General features: G+C 44.2%; 1 protein-coding gene across 2 annotated transcripts; it reads left to right on the top strand.

The window, feature by feature from the left end:
* Positions 1-4,273: 4,273 nt before the first annotated feature.
* On the top strand, positions 4,274-20,684 carry LOC128938440 (myosin heavy chain, skeletal muscle, adult-like). Of its 2 annotated transcripts, none has more exons than XM_054278667.1 (38): positions 4,274-4,480; positions 4,568-4,711; positions 4,803-4,959; positions 6,562-6,589; positions 6,688-6,802; positions 6,882-6,974; positions 7,122-7,185; positions 7,282-7,380; positions 7,485-7,588; positions 7,685-7,823; positions 8,462-8,580; positions 8,679-8,828; positions 9,380-9,550; positions 10,323-10,632; positions 10,790-10,863; positions 11,751-11,838; positions 11,933-12,050; positions 12,366-12,489; positions 13,133-13,269; positions 13,372-13,627; positions 14,364-14,606; positions 14,713-14,889; positions 14,975-15,120; positions 15,208-15,298; positions 15,387-15,776; positions 15,929-16,055; positions 16,222-16,340; positions 16,808-17,004; positions 17,364-17,547; positions 17,634-17,799; positions 17,971-18,095; positions 18,243-18,551; positions 18,653-18,856; positions 19,124-19,249; positions 19,343-19,513; positions 19,605-19,709; positions 19,853-19,948; positions 20,529-20,684. In XM_054278667.1, exons 1-38 carry the CDS (start codon positions 4,274-4,276, stop codon positions 20,682-20,684), a joined length of 5,829 nt encoding a protein of 1,942 aa, XP_054134642.1. The 2 variants fall into 2 exon arrangements, with proteins under 2 accessions (XP_054134642.1, XP_054134643.1); XM_054278668.1 differs by having other exon boundaries at positions 8,462-8,593; positions 8,692-8,828.
* Positions 20,685-20,991: the final 307 nt, after the last annotated feature.

Here is a 20,991-nt window from a genome sequence, read left to right as displayed (position 1 = left end):
GAGTGATTTATAGAGTGGTAATAACCCAAAAAAGTTTATGGTTTTTTTTCTGAAGCTGACAGAAAGTAGCCTTTAGTCTCCACTATTTTTTTTTCCTTTAATGTAATTAGAGGACCATGAAGAGTATCACATCCCCTTGAATTAAAACTGGAGAAGGTTGTTGACAGTTCTATGAGATTTCCTTTAGTTTTTATAAATTAGATCAGTGTATAAAAAAGCTGAATTACTGCCACACTACTTTCTGAAACACTGCCCTGTCTTGGGGAATTTTTCTTTCATGATAAGAAAGATCAGCTGTTTAATGTGGTGTTTTCCTTACTGTTGTTGTAGAAACTCAATATCCACATCAGGACCTTTTCTCACTAGCCTGTGGCAGGAGAGGTCAGAGAAGACAGCAGGGAAGACTCATTTTGCAGTAGTCCAGCAGTGAAAGATAAACACATTAGTAGCTTTCATTTCATTAGTAGCTGTTTAGATGAATGGTTTTCCAGTATTTCCAGTGTGCAAAAGAAGCAATAAAGAAGTTGGGCAATTAAATGGCAGATTCTGAGCCTGAGCAGAGAACCACATAAACTGACCATGAAGACTTGATTGCAGGGGGAGAAAGTTACCATGTTCAGTCCCAGGCCCTGCCTCCTAGGGCAGAGTACACTGAATTCCCAGGGAGCACTGGACCAAGCATATGTAACACCTCTAGGGACAGAACTGGTATGGGGAACTGAGGACAGGTGGTTTATGTCCTTCCAAAAAGGGCAGTCTGTTAAATTCCAGTCATCCTTACATATGAAAAAACACACAAAACTTTGAGGGGATAGATGAGCATGTGGACAGAGAGATACAGATAATATCATCGACTGGGATTTCCAAAACCTTTCAGCAAGGTTATGAAAGCCAACAGAGGCTTTTATAGAAGTGATGAAGTCATGAGATAAGAAGCAAACCTCTTAGTCAGATGCAGACAGAATGAAAGAGAAGAGTTATGTGTGCTGGGGCCTGTGTTGCTCAATCTACTGATAAGACAGACAACATCAAGCTGGATGTTTCAGTTGATACACCAGTGGGAAAGAATGTCATCCAGTTAAAGAGCTGTCATCTGTAGTGCTGCATTCAGCTCTGGGACCCCCAGTAAAAAACGGACAATGGACCAGGTGGAGCAGTTGCAGAGCCAAAATAAAAGATCCAAGTCCTGAAATGGCTCTGCTATGAAGAAAGGCTTACTTAGTTGTGCCTGCTCAGCATGGAGATGAGAAGGCTCTGAGAACACCATATTGCAAGTTTTCAATATATAAAGGCAGCTCTTTAGAGGGGGAAAGACTTTTTATGTAGGCCTGTGGCCATAGGACAAGGGGAAAAGTTTTAAATTAAAAAGGGTAGATTCTGGTTGGATATAAATTGACAGTTTTTAAGAAGAGCCCAATGAGACACAGGAACAGACAGACCCTAGAATACAGGAATGTCCCATCAATGGAAATGTGCAAGCTCAGATTGAATGGGGCTTTCAGCAACCTGATCCAGTCAAAATTCCTACCCACAGCAGTGGTGTTGCACTAGAGGATTGTTTTAAGGTTTCTTCCAACCCAAGACATTCTCTGATTTGTCCTCTCAGTTCTGTATGTCTGTGGAAGTCAGAGATTGCGCAGACACAGGATTCTGATGCCCCCCTGCACTCACAGTTTTATACAGGCTGTTTCTATTTTAGAGAGCTTGTCCTGTTCAGGGCAGAGGGTGTTTCCACCAGCTTCCCCCTGCCCTGCACAGGGAGCCTAGGGCTGAGCTCTGGTTTGGAACTCCAGAAAGTTTCATGATCATCCTTGAAATAAGCTTTTCATGACAGTGCTTATTGTTGAATATCTTGCATCAGATTTACTGACCTTGCTCTCTGCACTTCATTGAGCTTTACCCACTGAGCTCTTTTAATAATCAAAATGCCCATGACCAGGAGCAGAGCGTGCTCAGAACTGACGCTGTTTAAAGCAGCTCAAGTGACAGTGCCCTTTTTCCTAGAACTTGACCACCCATTCTCCAGAACTACTGGCAAATTCTCCCTTTCTCAGAGTATTGCCTACAGCAATGCTGCTCCAAACCAGGCAGCACTGTGTTGAGAGCTCTTGTTGTTGGAGCTGTATGAATATGTAAGAGTGTAAGATATTTGTGATTTGGGAGTGCTGGACTGAGGATGTGTCAGAGTGCAGAGGATCCCAGACCAATGCTGTGTGTGTGAATGTGGGTAGAGTTGTGTTTGGGCAGAAGGGTTGAGGTTTTCTTTGAGTTGTAGGTAGTGAAGGCCTGACTTGGTTGAGAGCATTGCTTGGTATATACATTGACAATAAGCACATAAATATTAGCAACACAGGCCTGAGCTCTTTAAGACATTTTAGCACTTCATGTTTGTGTGAGATGAAACAAGAAATATTACTGTATAGTTATTGACTGCATGTCTACTGGGCATTAAAAGTATTTCCTGGTCTAGATTACTTTTGCCTCTTAGGCTCTCTTAACCCTTAGAAAATCTTTAATAAATTTTGAGAAAAAGAAAAAAAAGAATAGTTTTCCTATTAATAAATGTGCTTGTTATACATTTCTTCTCTATCAGCTCTGTAACAGAAGCATCAACTTTTTCACAATCTGAAATTACTTGCAAAAAACTGTATAATTTTTTTTCAGGTGTGAGATAATATGAATTTTTTTTTTGTTTGAAACTACGAAGAATTATATCACTTATGACTGACTGTTGCAATAATGAACATTCCTTTAGTATGCACATTTTGAATTTTTTGATTTCTGCAAAATACCAAGTGAGGGTTTATTCAGGTACATTCTCAATTGCTTTTATAGCTAAGGAGTCACATTTCACACTGAAGGCACAAACTACACGTCCAAACTTGAAACCGTATTTGACCTTGCTGTCTGTTGGATTCTTCTCTATCTGATATTCCTGGACCACTACACGTCTGGTTTTCCCCTTTTTATTATAATATATAACGATCACTGAAAGAGTTTTAACAATAATTTTTCTTTTGTAGAGCTGCCTTTTCTAATGATGTAAAGGCAAGCTCTATGTTCATAGGACCACATGTACAAGATACATTACATTATTTCCCTTTTACATCTGCAAAAGTACAGAAATGTCAAAGAATCCCATCTGGATCAAAGATTAAGTTACCTGTAAAGATCATAGAAGAACCAATAAATCATACACCCAAGTTCTTTAAGTGCCTTGACTAGTCCAGATTCCAATATTAATAGCCCTGTCAGACTATTTATAGGAAATGTATCCACAGGGATGGTAAGATGCAAAACATTTCTAAATATATCAGGTCAAATGACAATTATGCCATTAGTTAAGTTTGCCAGACAATATTTTGCCAAAGATGGTTTGCCAAAATATATTTTGACAGAAGGAAAAGGAAACATCCAAAGCATCTGCATACCAGAGTCTATAAAAGTCTCTTGGGAGTGCTGTGCCCAGTCTTGACAGAAAATTTCGAGGTAAGTGTTTGGCTCCTGTGAACTGCTGGGCAAAACATATACCTTTTTATTCTATTTAACTTCCCACAAGACTTGGATATCCACTTCTGTCATGGACTAACTCTACAAGCAGTAACTATTGTAGGTTTGAAGGCAGCATGTTTTCCTTCAAATTATATATTAGATCTGAGTATCTTTGCCACAAAAAATGAGTTTTTATATTTTCAAGTAGCAGTGACCTCTGCCACCAAAATAAATAACAAAATTTAACAACTTTTAAGGAACAGGATGAAATTCAAGAGTTTAAGATTTGTGGAAGGGATAACAGACAATAGTCACATTTTTATCTGTGATAATTCAAGATGAATTATCCATAGCAAGTAATTTTTAGAAAGCCACTACTTGCTATCAGAAAAAAAGAACTATTTCAGAGACTTTTAGTAGCATTAAAAAAACCCACAAAAACAGAGACTCTGTTATGGGAACAGCCAAATTTGCTAGAGTTTACAAAGTTGAAATAATACTGCTAAACTTCACAACATACTGTACACTTAACTGTTGTTCTGTACATGGACTCGTAGCTGGATGTCTAAGGATTAATTTTAGAGATTAATGTAAGTATTCTCAGCCAAGACTGGGAAGTTTAAATCCAACTTTTGACTTGCTTATATCTACTTTAAAATTTCAAAAGATCAAAATGCAAGAGATCTCCTTTCTTTCACATAAAGATGTTCATTCACTGATACAACATATCTTGAAGCCCACAGAGGACCCTGCAGACTGCGGCTCCTGAAGACGTGCAACGATGTCGGGTCCAGACGCCGACATGGCCGCCTTTGGCGAGGCGGCTCCTTACCTCCGAAAAACGGAGAAGGAGAGAATTGAGGCCCAGAACAAACCTTTTGATGCCAAGACCTGTGTCTTTGTGGTACATCCAAAGGAGTCCTATGTGAAGGGGAAGATCGAGAGTAAGGATGCAGGGAAGGTCACTGTCAAGTCTGAAGGTGGAGAGGTAAATAAATGCAAAATGCACAAATAAAATTTAATTCCCACTCTAGGTTCTTAGCTGACATACATACATCTCTCTATTCCGTGGCAGACCCTGACTGTGAAGGAAGACCAAGTCTTCTCCATGAACCCTCCCAAGTATGACAAAATCGAGGACATGGCCATGATGACCCACCTGCACGAACCCGCTGTGCTGTACAACCTCAAAGAGCGTTACGCAGCCTGGATGATCTACGTAAGTGGCAGCAGCAGCTTCCTCTGGGCAGCCTCAGGAGCTGCTGGGCCAGCCTCAGGGCAAGCCAACGCGCTGTGTCCCTTCCTTGCAGACCTACTCGGGTCTCTTCTGCGTCACTGTCAACCCCTACAAGTGGCTGCCGGTGTACAACCCCGAGGTGGTGTTGGCCTACCGAGGCAAGAAGCGCCAGGAGGCCCCTCCACACATCTTCTCCATCTCTGACAACGCCTATCAGTTCATGCTGACTGGTGAGTTTCATGATTTTCTTTAAAATCACTTGGCTGTAAATACTCACAGAGGAGAAAAAAAAGTCTTTTCACTGTACAATAGTTCAGTTTAATGTTGCTGGGAATGTGGATGTTCTGTCATCTCTGTAAACAGATTTTTTACTGAACATCATAATTTAGATAAAGCTTATAGAAATCAATGTTAAATTTCCATGTCCACTGTATTTGGGAGGATATGATTAAACATTGAATATATTGTCAGATTTTCCATTCAAGAAATTTGGATATATTTTAAAGCTCTGCTTTTTCTCAGATGAAAGGATTGTTCTTTGAATGATTTGCTATGCAGGACTGAAAATCACTAGGGTGAATTTCTGTAAATAACGCTGTCTGTAAATGGAAAGTACATTAAACATTGGAGCCAATGTTTTCTATGGTAGCTTTACAAAAACTCTGGAAGCAGTCTCAGAAATTGCAGTGAAACCTGCTCAGAAAAATGATAACTTCCTTCCTCTGTCTCAATGAATTGCTTCTTTTTCAATCATTATTATAAAGGAAAGAAATACCAAAGAAGGGTAGTGACAATGTTTCTAGCACTGTCCAAATATCCAGAATTTTAGGAAAGAGCAGATTGGTCAGAAATATAGAAAACAGTATAATAACATGTATTTTGTTAAAAGAAATCTTCTTCCATCTTTTGTCCCCAGTTACTGTATTTAAATCTGTAGCATTCAGAGTGTTAAGAAAGGTAATTGGAAGAGAATTCAATGAAAACAAACAATATTAAATTGATGTTTGAGTAGTGTGTCTTATCAGGATCAAAGGTGTAATATATTTACCCTTGCTGACACCTTCATAGGACATGCAGAAACTTTGTGAGTGCAAACCCAGACTGCTCCACTAAAAGTTAGTTCCCTAATTGATTAGTCTCTTCCTGGAGATTTTCCAGTTTTTATAGTGCAAAGGTTTTGTCAATAGAGTGACAATGGGAGCATAGGTTAAAAAAGCAGCCAAACAAAATTGTGGAAAGCAAACTCAGCTGAAGATATAGCAAAGAGAAATATTGAATCTATTTAGGTAAGTACCAAAATTTGAATATTCTAGATTATGGCAGACTACTCCAGTAAAGGTTACTACATATTTATAATGTTACTTTGATTTTCTTTAGGCAATAATCAATTGGCCAACAACATAAAAACCATTCAGGAGACTTATTGATTGATCAGGAATGGTTGCTCCTATGTAATAAAGTTTATGAGATGCACATGCTCCAGTTCAATTCAGCTTGCTGATAGACAATTTAATCAGTAACTCTACAAAATTGATATTAGTTGGAATAATTTCTACAAACAAAATGAATAGTATGACACGAAGGGAATAGCCAGAAAAAGAAGTGCAAGTGTGCTATACTTAGCATCACCTAAGGGTCATGACATCAATTTCCCAACTGGATCTAGGAACATTAAATATTACAAAAGGAAGTAGGGGTGAAGGTAGAAAGGTTTATTAATGGAAATAGATGCCCAGTGCTAGTGCACCTACTAAAAGCCACAGGAACAATTTTATCAATGATATTCATGACACATAATAATAATAATAATTTATTTTCTGCCTTGTTCACAGATCGGGAGAACCAGTCCATCCTGATCACGTAGGTACCCCCCCTGCGCGGGTCCCTGCGGGGCTGCCCGGTGCCAGGGCCCCTCCTGCCTGACCACGCACCCTCTGCTTCTCTCTTGGCTTTGGCAGCGGAGAATCCGGGGCCGGGAAGACTGTGAACACCAAGCGTGTCATCCAGTACTTTGCAACAATTGCAGCCAGTGGGGACAAGAAAAAGGAGGAGCAGACCTCAGGCAAAATGCAGGTGAGGTCCCAGGGATAGAAACATGCACCTACCCAATTTCCTCGTGAACTAGATCATGACAGGAAGACATCTGTTCTAGGGGACACTTGAGGATCAAATCATCAGTGCCAACCCACTGCTGGAGGCCTTTGGAAATGCCAAGACTGTGAGGAACGACAACTCCTCACGCTTTGTGAGTTCTTGCTTTGCATAATATGTCCCCGTTCCCCCCCCCCCCCCCCGACCATGGCAATGTCCTTGGTGCCTGAACAGTTCTTTGTGCAAAGGAGACATCAGCAGAACACATCCAGGCTGACCTGCTGCTGCTTCTGCTTCACAGGGCAAATTCATCAGAATCCACTTTGGTGCCACAGGCAAACTGGCTTCTGCTGACATTGAAACTTGTAAGACATTCTCCTGGACTGCTCCCATCCCTTCCCAAATTCCCATTTCTATGTACATTCCCACAAGTGCCTAACTCTTTCTACCATCCTTGCCAGATCTGCTGGAGAAGTCCAGAGTCACTTTCCAGCTCAAGGCGGAAAGGAGCTACCACATCTTTTATCAGATCATGTCCAACAAGAAGCCAGAGCTAATTGGTAGGAAATAGCATTATGGCTTTTTGGGTTGATCACTTAGGAAAAGCTCCCTCTCTCCCCTGTTGGCAAAAGTAAACCTATGCCTTGCCTCTTCCTATTTGCAGACATGCTCCTCATTACCACCAACCCCTACGATTTCCACTATGTGAGTCAAGGGGAGGTCACTGTGCCCAGCATTGATGACCAGGAGGAGCTCATGGCTACAGATGTAAGTAACACAACAAGGTACCTAGAGAGCATGTCTTGAGGGTTACATCTCTGACCCACTAAGGACACATCTTTGAATTCATTATTTTGACTGCAGAGTGCCATTGACATCCTGGGTTTCAGTGCAGATGAGAAAACAGCTATCTACAAGCTGACAGGGGCTGTCATGCACTATGGGAACCTGAAGTTCAAGCAGAAGCAACGAGAGGAGCAGGCAGAGCCTGATGGCACAGAAGGTACCAGCAAATCCAGGGGCTGATTTGTGCCCTTCTCTGCCTCCAGAGGCGATATGTTATTCTCCAGAGGCACACTGCAGTGGCCTGAGTCCCCACAAACCACACAGATAATTTCTTTTTTGCCCCTGCTCCCTCTAACTGCAGAGGTGCTTTTCTAGTCATGGGAAGTCCCATTATTTTATCCAATGGTGGCTCCCAAAAATCATGCTGCCTGAAAGCAGAAACTTCAATTTCAACACAGGATCTCTCTCTCTCTCTCTCTCTCTCAAAGCCCCAAGCACTAAGACACCCTGATGGGCAATTGTGTTTTCTATGAAATAACTCCTACAAGTTGTGCTACCCACAAATCCCCTTCCCACAGAAAGAGAATATGCCTTGCCTTATGTCCTGCTAGTGGCTTTTGGTTGTTCTTCTGGGAAATTCCAGATTCAAGCTCTTCCTATCCAAGCCATACTTGTTCTTGCCTTCAAAGACCACCATCAGTAGTGTCCAGAATTTGCATTCCTTCACAGGCCTTCAATATGGAATGAGATAAATCCTCTTCCATTCCTAGGACAAGAATAGTAAAGTTGTTCACAACACATGAAGTACAGAGATGGTCCATGAACAAAGGCTTTTCTCTCTCCCCCCACCTCTAGTGGCTGACAAGGCTGCCTACCTAACGGGCCTCAACTCAGCTGAATTTCTCAAGGCCTTGTGCTACCCCCGAGTCAAGGTTGGGAATGAATTCGTGACCAAAGGTCAAAACGTGACACAGGTAACATCTGAGAGTCAAAAATGCACAGCTGGAAGGACTATGTGCACATTTTTCTTTGCCCCTCAGAGGTAATTCCAACCCTGTCTCCTCTGCTGTAGGTGAACAATTCAGTGGGTGCCCTGGCCAAGGCAATGTTTGAGAAGATGTTCCTGTGGATGGTTGTTCGTATCAACCAACAGCTGGACACGAAGCAGCCCAGGCAGTACTTCATTGGTGTGCTGGACATTGCTGGCTTTGAGATCTTTGATGTAAGGAGCAAGGGTTTGACACCACAGTCAAGCAATGGGCAAGGAGGGGTCAGGAGGACACAGGAACACACAGAGGACTAAGGCTCACACAGCTATGAGCCAAAGGGGAGGATGCTCTTGTAAAGGCAGTGGTCTGGCAAGTTCACAGTGTGTTTCCTGTTCTGTGAATGCAGTGATGATGCAAGGACTTCTGTGTCAGAACACAAAACCCCCAGATTATTGTTCTGAGACCTGGGAAATTCTTGGGTGGGAGACTCGGGAGGTTTGTACCATCCAGCAGCTCAGAGAACTGACACCATGGGGCTACTGAGCTTACCAAAGACTTGCAGCTGAGTAGCACAGTGAAAAAGAATTGTCACTTTTGGCTTGATTTGCAAAGTAATAATGAAAGTGTCCTTCAAGGACAGTGAGTGTTAGAGTAGAAACACATAGTGGTATAGTAGGGTTGGGACCGGTATTTCAACTTCAAACAGCCTTAGGAGAATGGCAGCAAAGTTCTGTGTGTTTTGGCACACCTTGAGAACCTGTGCACCTTTCCTTGCTTTGGGCAGTTCAACAGCTTTGAGCAGCTGTGCATCAACTTCACCAATGAGAAACTGCAACAGTTCTTCAACCACCACATGTTCGTGCTGGAGCAGGAGGAGTACAAGAAGGAGGGCATTGAATGGGAGTTCATTGACTTTGGCATGGACCTGGCTGCCTGCATTGAGCTCATTGAGAAGGTACCTTTCCCTTGCATGATATGATGGCTGTTGGAATTCTATGATGTTTCTGAGGCAGAGTCAGCTCAGAAGGAACTCACAGCCAGACACATACCATTGGTTAAGGAAAGTACTTTTGTACTGAATTTTATTTTAACCTGGGAAATAGAAATGGGGAAATGCACATGTGTGTCATCAATCTTCCTCATCTAGTCTTCAAGCATGGAAAAGTAGCCTGGACTTCCACCAAAAGACTTGTAAAACAAACTGGATTCAGTCTCCTTCCTTCTCCAAAGGCTCAAATCCAAAGTCTACAGACAAATTTGAGAAACAAATATCATATCACCTGACCTCCCCAATCTACAGAGCCCCTTGTAGCTGCGTTTCCCCATATTTTTCTCTTTATCATTGCTTCCCCAATTCTACAATCGATTCTCATGTGAACTGGATAGACATTTCTACCAGTTCCACGAAGATAGGCTGCAGGGAGGCAAGGGATGGCAGAAATAAACTCCTTGACTGAGAATAACTCGTGGTAAACCCAGGCTTTCATCCAGGATGAGATGCTGCCAATAGTACAACCAGACTTTGATGTTCATAGCACAGGTTTCTTGTCATTGTCATAGAGTCACAGAATGTTTTGGGTTGGAAGGGACCATAAAGAAGATTTTGTTCCAATCCCCTACCATGGTGGCGGACTCCTTCCACTAGACCAGGCAGAAGAACAACCCATCTAAAGCGACATTGAACATTTCCATTATAACCTTCCCTTTTGACTTGTGATTTCTCCCAGCCCATGGGCATCTTCTCCATCCTGGAAGAGGAGTGCATGTTCCCCAAGGCAACTGACACCTCTTTCAAGAACAAGCTCTATGACCAGCACCTGGGCAAGTCCAACAACTTCCAGAAGCCCAAGCCAGGCAAAGGCAAGGCTGAGGCCCACTTCTCCCTGGTGCACTATGCTGGCACAGTGGACTACAACATCTCTGGGTGGCTGGAGAAGAACAAGGACCCTCTGAATGAAACTGTCATTGGGCTGTACCAGAAATCATCTGTGAAGACCCTGGCTTTACTCTTTGCCAGCTATGGTGGAGCTGATGCAGGTCAGTTTTTTTGTCGAAATTGTATTTTTATTGTAGGACAAATTTTTTTTAGAATTAAAGCTGTAAACACTAGAAATGTAAAGTGGATTTGTGTTTTGTAGTATCCAATACATCTTGTCCATATTATAAAACTTTTTTTATTTTCTTTTATTTTCAGATGCTGGTGGTGGTGGCAAGAAGGGAGGCAAGAAGAAGGGTTCTTCTTTCCAGACTGTCTCAGCCCTTTTCAGGGTAATTAGAATATTTAATATCTCCTTAAAGATAGAAAGCATTTTATTCTGAATCTGAAAGGTCTGTTTCCATTTTGGATATAACCCTTGTCATCCTTTAAAACCCTTCCCTTTCCATCCTTGTAACTTACACAATATTCCTTTTATAATGCTATCTTTGAATATTCCACAAAGATATCTAAAGTTCACCTACTTAGATGGGAGTGAGTAACTTACCAGCTAACTTCCTTAAAATCATCTCGATAGCATTCAGATATATTTCCTTGACTTTTTTTATGTCTTTTGGCAGATTTTCAGTACTGACTCATAGTAAAATTTGAAAATAATAGATCAAACATAAAAAGCAAAAATAAATTACTCAATCATTATAGGATTTTAAGACCATGACTGGATTATAATGCGGAAAAAGATCAAAGGTTAAATTATATCAAATTTATGGCTTCTGAGGTCAGTTTTCAGTTGTCTTCTAAGTTTGAGACTGAATATTATTAAAGAGTCATTTTATATGGTCTATCCCCTCCATTTAGAAAAAACTTACTTAGCTGACAAATCAGATGCTAGTCATGCTCGATCAGGAGCATGTCATTTATTTAATATCCCCAACACTATACCACCAGAAGAAGAATTACCAGCTCAAAGGAAAACTGTGAGATGATAGCCCTGTATTTGGATGAGGAGGTCAAGGAAAATTAATGCTAACTATTATTCCATAAAAGAACTTCAAAACCAAAATTTGGGACCCTTCAGCTTCCAATTTTCCTTTTGTGAGTTCTGCAAGTTGTATTGGAGAAGACAGGTCTGCATCCTGAAACATCAGTTTGTTACATCCACTGTTAAGATTCTACTGCTTACCCTTAATAATGTAAACTTCATTTCATGATCTCACAGGAAAATCTGAACAAGCTGATGGCTAACTTGAGAAGCACTCACCCCCATTTTGTGCGCTGTATCATCCCCAATGAAACTAAAACACCTGGTAAGGCAAGCCAAGGGGAGGAAAGCTTGGGCAGCAGAAGCTCTTCTCCTGAGTGTCAAACAGCAGGGTGGTCACTAATGGTGGTATTTGTCAGGTGCCATGGAGCACGAGCTGGTGCTGCACCAGCTGCGCTGTAACGGCGTGCTGGAAGGGATCAGGATCTGCAGGAAAGGGTTCCCCAGCAGAGTCCTCTATGCTGACTTCAAACAGAGGTGAGAGCTCTGAACCTTTCTGCCAACTCAGAGCAAGCTGAAGAGCCTGATCATCTTATAATATACTTTGAACCTTTTATTTTAAATGGGTACTGATCATACATGTAGATGTTTCACCATCAGTTTATGATGATGTGGCAGTGCTGAGATCAGGATGGTTTTGTACTTAGAATTACTATTAAAAGCATTTCCCATATCCTCTCCTTAGAGGGCGAACTATCTCTAGGCATGAGATTGGTTCAATGGTACAGTCTGAAAAGTTATGGTGGTGGTTTCAACAAATGAGATTTCTTAATGTTCTCTTTTCTCCTACAGATACAGAGTACTTAATGCCAGTGCTATTCCAGAGGGACAGTTCATGGACAACAAGAAAGCTTCAGAGAAGCTCCTTGGGTCCATTGATGTAGACCATACCCAGTACAGATTTGGTCACACCAAGGTAAAAACAAGACCTGTGTTAAAAGTTTGTCCAAACCAGTGAGAGTGGGCTCTGTCAGGAAATCAGGCACAGCACAATAACATAACAGATCTGCCAGACTAGGGGCTACTACCAGCAAGTGCCCAGTCTCACTGTACTAAACGCAAGTGAGGATGACCCAGGAATGGTAGTCGGACTCAAGTGGGAGTCCACACCATCAGTGAAGTTTGTTACAATAAGAATGATCTAAGTTGAAGCCATAAAACCTTGTTTTTCAACATTTGTCAGGGTCACATATAGGTAGGTTAAAAAGGCAAGACCCTAGTCATTAATTCATTGACATAGACACAGAAGTGGGATTGGTCTAATATCAAACCAAGAATTAACAGGTCATGGTAGAGCTCACCAGTGTCCATGATCAGGCATAGGAGTGGCTGAGGCTGTGGTTGAATTGGAAACCAGTACTCATGACACATAGCACAGACAAGGACTGAATGCTTAGGGCTGAGATTATGGAAAGTCCTAAGCCCTTGGACAGAGGATATGGGAGAGGGCCCAAGGTGATACTGATCATGGCCATTAAAGCTTTTCAGCAATCTGAATGACTCTGTGCTCTGTTCTATCCTACATCACAATGACATGGTGCAACATTTAATTTCTCAAGGTGTTCTTCAAAGCGGGGTTGCTGGGACTCCTGGAGGAGATGAGAGACGACAAGTTGGCAGAAATCATCACTCGCACACAAGCCAGGTGCAGGGGCTTCCTGATGAGAGTGGAGTATAAGAGAATGGTGGAGAGGAGGTAGATATTTCTCATAATTAGTTGATTTTCATGGAACTTTACTGATGAAGTTTAAATTAATCACACCATATCCATATAATACCTGTGTAAATTTCAATTCAGAGAGTCCATCTTCTGCATCCAGTACAACGTTCGCTCATTCATGAATGTCAAACACTGGCCATGGATGAAGCTGTTCTTCAAGATCAAGCCCCTGCTGAAGAGTGCAGAGTCTGAGAAGGAAATGGCCAACATGAAGGAAGAGTTTGAGAAAACCAAGGAAGAGCTTGCAAAGTCTGAGGCAAAGCGGAAGGAGCTGGAAGAGAAAATGGTGGCCCTGGTGCAGGAGAAAAATGACCTGCAGCTCCAAGTGCAGGCTGTGAGTATCACTGTTCATTTTCCCCTGGAAAAAGAATTGTATACTGACAGAATGCTTCTTGTCCTGCAAAGAGACTCAAAGAAAGACCTACTTTTCTTACATACAATAAAGCCTTGATTATTTTCAGAAACAGGGATACTTCCCATTAAAACTCAAAAAGGACAAGGGAGTTTCTTAACAGCGAATGAAATTATCAGCTAGTTACCACGGAAGATCCTAGACGTGGCCTGGAAAGAAGCCACAGAGGTAGCTGATACACTAGAACTTTATTGACCATGTAGTCTATAGAAAAGTGATACATTTCTTTCTCAAAAATGTGTTATCAAAAATTGAAAAGCCTCTAAGTAACAAATATTTTAAGGCTTTGTTGAGACAACCAAAGAAAAAGCGAGTAGATACAATTTCCATGAGAAAAAAAAACATGTTCCAAGCCCATACTCATGCTGAAATTAGAAATTGAATTAGAATGTTCTGTTCTGCATTAGTGATTATTCTATGAGGCATTGTCATACATAACTGCCCTGGGAGACAAATTTAGGAGGCACAAAAACTTTGGAATAAATATTGATTCCAAATGACAAGGTTTACCAGTAGACATCACTCAAGATCCCTCTGTTGCTGATCTTGAAGATCAGGTTCAGCTGCTACTTTTAAACCTACCTACACTGTGATTAAAAAAGGCAGAGCAGAGAAAGTTCAAAACATCAGAACCCACAAATTTCTGTCTCCCCACCAGGAAGCAGATAGCTTGGCTGATGCTGAGGAAAGGTGTGACCAGCTCATCAAAAACAAAATCCAGCTGGAAGCCAAAATTAAGGAGCTGACAGAAAGGGCTGAGGATGAAGAGGAAATCAATGCTGAGCTGACAGCCAAGAAGAGGAAGCTGGAGGATGAATGTTCAGAGCTGAAGAAAGATATTGATGACCTTGAGCTAACACTGGCCAAGGTGGAGAAGGAAAAACATGCCACTGAAAACAAGGTATGAGGTAGAACCTGTCACTCACACTCCAGAAAATGGGTTGTGTGCCATTGCAGGACTTCTGTAGCTACTTCCTTTATTTATAGTTAGTCCCTTTTTCTCAAAGGTGAAAAACCTGACTGAGGAGATGGCAGCTCTGGACGAGACCATTGCCAAGCTGACAAAGGAGAAGAAAGCCCTCCAAGAGGCGCATCAGCAGACCCTGGATGACCTGCAGGTAGAGGAAGACAAAGTCAATACTCTGACCAAATCCAAGACCAAGCTGGAACAGCAAGTGGATGATGTAAGCACACAGACATAGAGCAGGAAGAGGACAGGTATGGAGTCCAAGCTGGCTGGCAGAGCCCTGATGGTCTTGTTGTGTTTAGCTGGAAGGGTCCTTGGAGCAAGAGAAGAAACTGCGCATGGACCTGGAGAGAGCAAAGAGGAAACTGGAAGGAGACCTGAAGCTGGCCCAGGACAGCATCATGGATTTGGAGAATGATAAGCAGCAGCTGGATGAGAAACTGAAGAAGTAAGTGTGGCTCTGGGGCCCATGAGTGCTGGGCTGCAGCACTTGTCTTGTTTCTTGGAGCTCTAACATGGTTCACTTGTCCCAAAGGAAAGACTTTGAAATCAGCCAGATCCAGAGCAAGATAGAGGATGAACAGGCCCTGGGCATGCAATTTCAGAAGAAGATCAAGGAGCTGCAGGCAAGTCTCTGTGCCTTGCCCTGCCTTGCTCAGGCTCAGCTCAGGCAGGAGGAGGGCACGGCTGTGAAGGGTCCCTGCTGTTCTGCAGGCCCGCATTGAGGAGCTGGAGGAGGAAATTGAGGCCGAGCGAACCTCTCGTGCTAAAGCAGAGAAGCATCGCGCTGACCTGTCCAGGGAGCTGGAGGAGATCAGCGAGCGCCTGGAAGAAGCAGGAGGGGCCACAGCAGCTCAGATTGAGATGAACAAGAAGCGTGAGGCAGAGTTCCAGAAGATGCGCCGTGACCTGGAAGAGGCCACGCTGCAGCACGAAGCCACAGCTTCTGCCCTGCGCAAGAAGCACGCGGACAGCACAGCCGAGCTGGGCGAGCAGATCGACAACCTGCAACGCGTGAAGCAGAAGCTGGAGAAGGAGAAGAGTGAGCTGAAGATGGAGATTGATGACTTGGCCAGCAACATGGAGTCTGTCTCCAAAGCCAAGGTATGGAGTTGCAGGAGAAAATGCTCACAAAAACAAAGTGTGGCAAAAAAGCTGCCTCTGCAACACTCATTCCCAGAAACAAAATCTCCACGTTGACAACAAGGTAGAGTTCAGACCATCATCTCTTTTCCCTTCTTGTGTTTCCTCGCTAGGCCAATCTGGAGAAGATGTGCCGCACACTGGAAGATCAGCTGAGTGAGCTTAAAACTAAAGAAGAGCAGAATCAGCGCATGATCAACGACCTCAATACGCAAAGAGCTCGTCTGCAGACAGAGTCAGGTGAGACATCCTCATCCCCAGAGCTCAACAGCAGGACCTCTGTGCCCTGAGAGTACAGGTGGCAGCTGGTATAAGCTCTCCAGGCCATTCCAAGTTACATGGCTTAACAAGCAGAAGTTGTCATAGGAGGAACAATCTACTTCCTTTTTTTCCTTTCCTTTTCCAGGTGAATTTTCCCGCCAGGTGGAGGAGAAAGATGCTCTGATCTCTCAGCTGTCTAGGGGCAAGCAAGGATTTACCCAACAGATTGAGGAACTCAAGAGACATCTAGAGGAAGAAATCAAGGTCTGGAAGTACCCCAATATCCACAGCCTACATCACCCCCAAAAACATCTGCAGAATACTGACTGGCGCTAGACTGCTTCAGTGTTCTTTCCCCAAACACACATAAGCCTGAAGGGAACAGTACTAATGCATAACACCTCACTCTACCACAAGTGAAGGAAGCAAGCAGCATGCTGCATGTGCTGGAGGAAGTATTCCACATGAGATTCTTCCATGAGATTCTGAAGATCCTCTAAGACAGGATTCAGCCACATGTGTGAACATATATACAAACAGCAGATTACTGTCCCCAGTGGAGCCATCACTAATGCGTCCTGATGCTCCAGAATATGTCAACGAGGGCTTCACCAGCTCCAAGCTATACATTTGCCCAAATAGAGTTTCATTCAGTTTTCATGTTCAAGTTCACAGTCAAGAGGGATTTAAAGATAAGTATTTAAGTTTGCCAAACCCAAATATCCCCACAGGCGAAGAACGCCCTGGCCCACGCCCTGCAGTCCGCTCGCCATGACTGTGACTTGCTCCGGGAACAATATGAGGAGGAGCAGGAGGCCAAGGGGGAGCTGCAGAGAGCCCTGTCCAAAGCAAATGGTGAAGTGGCCCAGTGGAGAACCAAATACGAGACGGACGCGATTCAGCGCACGGAGGAGCTCGAGGAGGCCAAGTATGTGGGGAAGCAGAATGGGAAATGACGGGAAAAGACTGAAAATGATCACGGGAAATTTGAATCTCTGACAGTAGGTTGAGATAAGAATGGGAGTGAAGCAAGGACATACTGTCTTTGTAAAAAAAGGAGGGAGAGAGAGAAAAAGAGAGATTGGAACTAGAAAACATAGACTTTAGAAGTGCTAAAACAGGCCTAATCCTTCCAAGGTGATAGGACAAAGCAAAGTATAGATCCATACATACCTGTGAAAAGTGCACAGTTCAAAACCCTTAAAGTGACCAGCTGACCTCTCATGACAAGTATAGAGCTGACATATTTCCAGGCTCTGATGTGCAACTGTGCTTGTCGCCTGCCAGGAAGAAGCTGGCCCAGCGCCTGCAGGATGCAGAGGAGCATGTTGAGGCTGTCAATGCCAAATGTGCCTCCCTGGAAAAGACAAAGCAGAGGCTGCAGAATGAAGTGGAGGACCTGATGATTGATGTGGAGAGATCCAATGCTGCCTGTGCTGCTCTGGATAAGAAGCAGAAGAACTTTGACAAGGTCTTTTGGCCTCCAGCACCAGCACTCCTGGCCAGAGCAGGGCCCTGTGATGGCCACAGCCCTACTCACCCCCCATTTCTCTTCAGATCCTGGCAGAATGGAAGCAGAAGTATGAGGAAACGCAGGCTGAGCTGGAGGCCTCGCAGAAGGAGTCACGCTCTCTGAGCACGGAGCTGTTCAAGATGAAGAATGCCTATGAGGAGTCCTTGGACCACCTGGAAACAATGAAGCGGGAGAACAAGAACTTGCAGCGTAAGTCCCTGGCCCTCTGCTCCTCCCTGGCCTTTCTCACTATCAGCCACTCCCACCATTGTTCATGGCTCTGTGCCTGCAGGTCTGCAGAGATGCCTGTCACCTTGGTGGGACAGGGCCCTTCCCATTCTGCTCTGTGCCTGACCATGCCATTGATCTTTGTTCCCACAGAGGAGATTTCCGACCTCACGGAGCAGATTGCGGAGGGAGGAAAGGCCATTCATGAGCTGGAGAAAGTCAAGAAGCAGATTGAGACGGAGAAATCTGAACTGCAAGCCTCCCTGGAGGAAGCTGAGGTACAGACAAGGCTAATTAATGATGGCCCCACCACGAGTATGGGTGTAGACCTTTGGAGAGAGAGCAGGATCCAAGCCTTCCTTTCATATGGAACTGCATGAAAGATTATTTTGAAAGTAAAACGTCCTTTGTGCTGAATTGTGCAGGCCTCCCTGGAACATGAGGAGGGGAAGATCCTGCGCCTGCAGCTTGAGCTCAACCAGGTGAAGTCTGAGATTGACAGGAAGATAGCAGAGAAGGACGAGGAGATTGACCAGCTGAAGAGAAACCACCTGCGAGTCGTGGACTCGATGCAGAGCACCCTGGATGCTGAGATCAGGAGCAGGAATGAAGCCCTGAGGCTGAAGAAGAAGATGGAGGGAGACCTGAATGAAATGGAGATCCAACTGAGCCATGCCAACCGCCAGGCTGCAGAGGCACAGAAGAACCTGAGGAACACCCAGGCTGTGCTCAAGGTCCGTTCAGCAGAGCTACAGAAAGATAAACACGATTCATGACATTTTTACCATTCAAGCACCCACTGATGCCTGGTAATCCCCCTTGTCTCTCTTTCCAGGACACCCAGCTGCACCTGGACGATGCTCTCAGGACACAGGATGACCTGAAGGAGCAGGTGGCCATGGTGGAGCGCAGAGCAAACCTGCTGCAGGCTGAAGTTGAGGAGCTCCGGGCAGCCCTGGAGCAGACGGAGCGGTCGAGGAAATTGGCTGAGCAGGAGCTTCTGGATGCCACTGAACGTGCACAGCTCCTCCACAGCCAGGTAAGATGCTGTTGGAAATTTTTCCCATTCACAGGTTATAACAAAGACTGAAACTGTTAGTCATCTTTTAAGTGATTCATGTGTAAACATTTGAAGAAACGTGCTGCAATATGTCCCCTCCATCCAGCCCTCAATATCTGGTTTACTGCTGTGGTGCTAAAGAAGTCTCTTGCACTAAAGTCTTTCCTAAACCATAGCCACATTTTCAGGCCTTGATGTTGAGGCATTTGGTCTGACAGTAGGAATCTTGTCTTTCCTGTTGCACAGAACACCAGCCTGATCAACACCAAGAAGAAGCTGGAAACGGACATTTCCCAGATCCAGAGTGAAATGGAGGATACCATCCAGGAAGCCCGCAATGCTGAGGAGAAGGCCAAGAAGGCCATCACAGATGTGAGTTGGGCGCTGCTGGCATTGCTGATGGTGAATGTACTCTGCCCAAAATATCTCCAGCCCCAAAATGGCTTTAACTTTTGTTCTGATCAGGCGGCCATGATGGCAGAAGAGCTGAAGAAGGAGCAGGACACCAGTGCCCACCTGGAGAGGATGAAGAAGAACCTGGACCAGACGGTGAAGGACCTGCAGCACCGTCTGGAAGAGGCCGAGCAGCTGGCACTGAAGGGAGGGAAGAAACAACTTCAGAAGCTGGAGGCCAGGGTGTGTGGGGCTGGGGCTGTGCCTGAGTGAGCGTGTCCCTTCTTGGAGAGACATTGGCAGGGCAGCTGCAGGGCTGGGCTTGTCCTTGCAGGTGCGTGAGCTGGAAGGGGAGGTTGATGCTGAGCAGAAGCGCAGCGCTGAAGCCGTGAAGGGCGTGCGCAAGTACGAGCACAGGGTGAAGGAACTCACCTACCAGGTAAGGCAGGAGCTCTCCTGCTCTCACTGGGCTTTCTCACAGTGAGTCACATTTTGCACACATCATCCCCATGGGGAATTGTTAACCTCCCATGATGCAAAAACCAAGAATTGACTCTCTAATCTGCTTACCAACTGGTTTAGTCTGAGGAAGACAGGAAGAATGTGCTGAGGCTGCAGGATCTGGTGGACAAGCTGCAAATGAAAGTGAAATCCTACAAGAGACAAGCTGAGGAGGCTGTAAGTATCTCTTGGAGAATGGGCAAAAATTCCATTGGGGCAGGACACACATTGAATGAGTCTGAATACAGGAGGAGGGTAAAGAAACTCCTGAGACACAACTGTTTTGGCCATGCTGTTTTGCTATAGTGTCATGAGGCTTTGTTGAGTTCTGGGCACCCTGCAGTCAGGGACATTCATTAAGGGAAGATCTGCAGCCTGTTTCACACAGGAGTCTTGAGTAAACAAACCAGGGGCCACACCCAGTGACTGACAAGTTCCTGAATCTCTGCTACTAATCAGCAGCAGAAGGCTTCTTGGTCTTCTCAACCCCATAATTCTGACAGACAAGTAGTGTGAGAATAAGTATAGAAGGGATAAATTGAAGGGATGAAATTGATTCTCCTGTGTGACACAGTCCTGGTGAAGCTTGTCCCATTAGGGTCCTGAGAAGGGATGAGGATGAGGAGCTCTGTGTGAGGCTGATGTGTGAGCAGTAGTGGGAGGGGAATGGAGATTTGCAGCCCCACAAGGCTGACTTGCAGCAGGAGTGAAACCTCTGCCCTGTGCTCCTCACCCCTGACTCCCTCTCCCCTCACAGGAGGAGCTGTCCAATGTGAACCTGTCCAAGTTCCGCAAGATCCAGCACGAGCTGGAGGAAGCTGAGGAGCGGGCTGACATTGCAGAGTCACAGGTCAACAAGCTCCGAGTGAAGAGCCGTGACATGCATGGCAAGAAGATAGAAGAGGAAGAGTGAGGATGTCACAAGGCATCAAAGTGACCTGAGGGCTGCACAAAATGTGAACCCTCTGTCACTCTCTTCCAGATTTGATATTTGCAACCAGCTCAATACATAGGCAATAAAGAGTAGATTCAATTGCATTCACATCATGAGTGGTTGTTTGTTTTTGTTTTTTATGGGTGAGGTCTTTATCATCATTAGTCTTTGGACACAGTTTTGCCTTATAAAACCTTTGTTTAGCTTTGTGGTGGTACAGCTTTTTATCATCTAATTTCCAAATAATTATCCCTTCAATAACACTTTAGCCAATGAGCAATGAAAG

The sequence above is a fragment of the Melozone crissalis genome, unplaced genomic scaffold (genome assembly GCF_028551555.1).
Source record: "Melozone crissalis strain CALT ecotype California unplaced genomic scaffold, PUWL_Pcris_2 ptg000026l_1, whole genome shotgun sequence".
NCBI lineage: Eukaryota > Metazoa > Chordata > Aves > Passeriformes > Passerellidae > Melozone > Melozone crissalis.
Note: the sequence above shows the minus strand (reverse complement) of the source record. Positions and strands in the feature narration are given on the sequence as shown.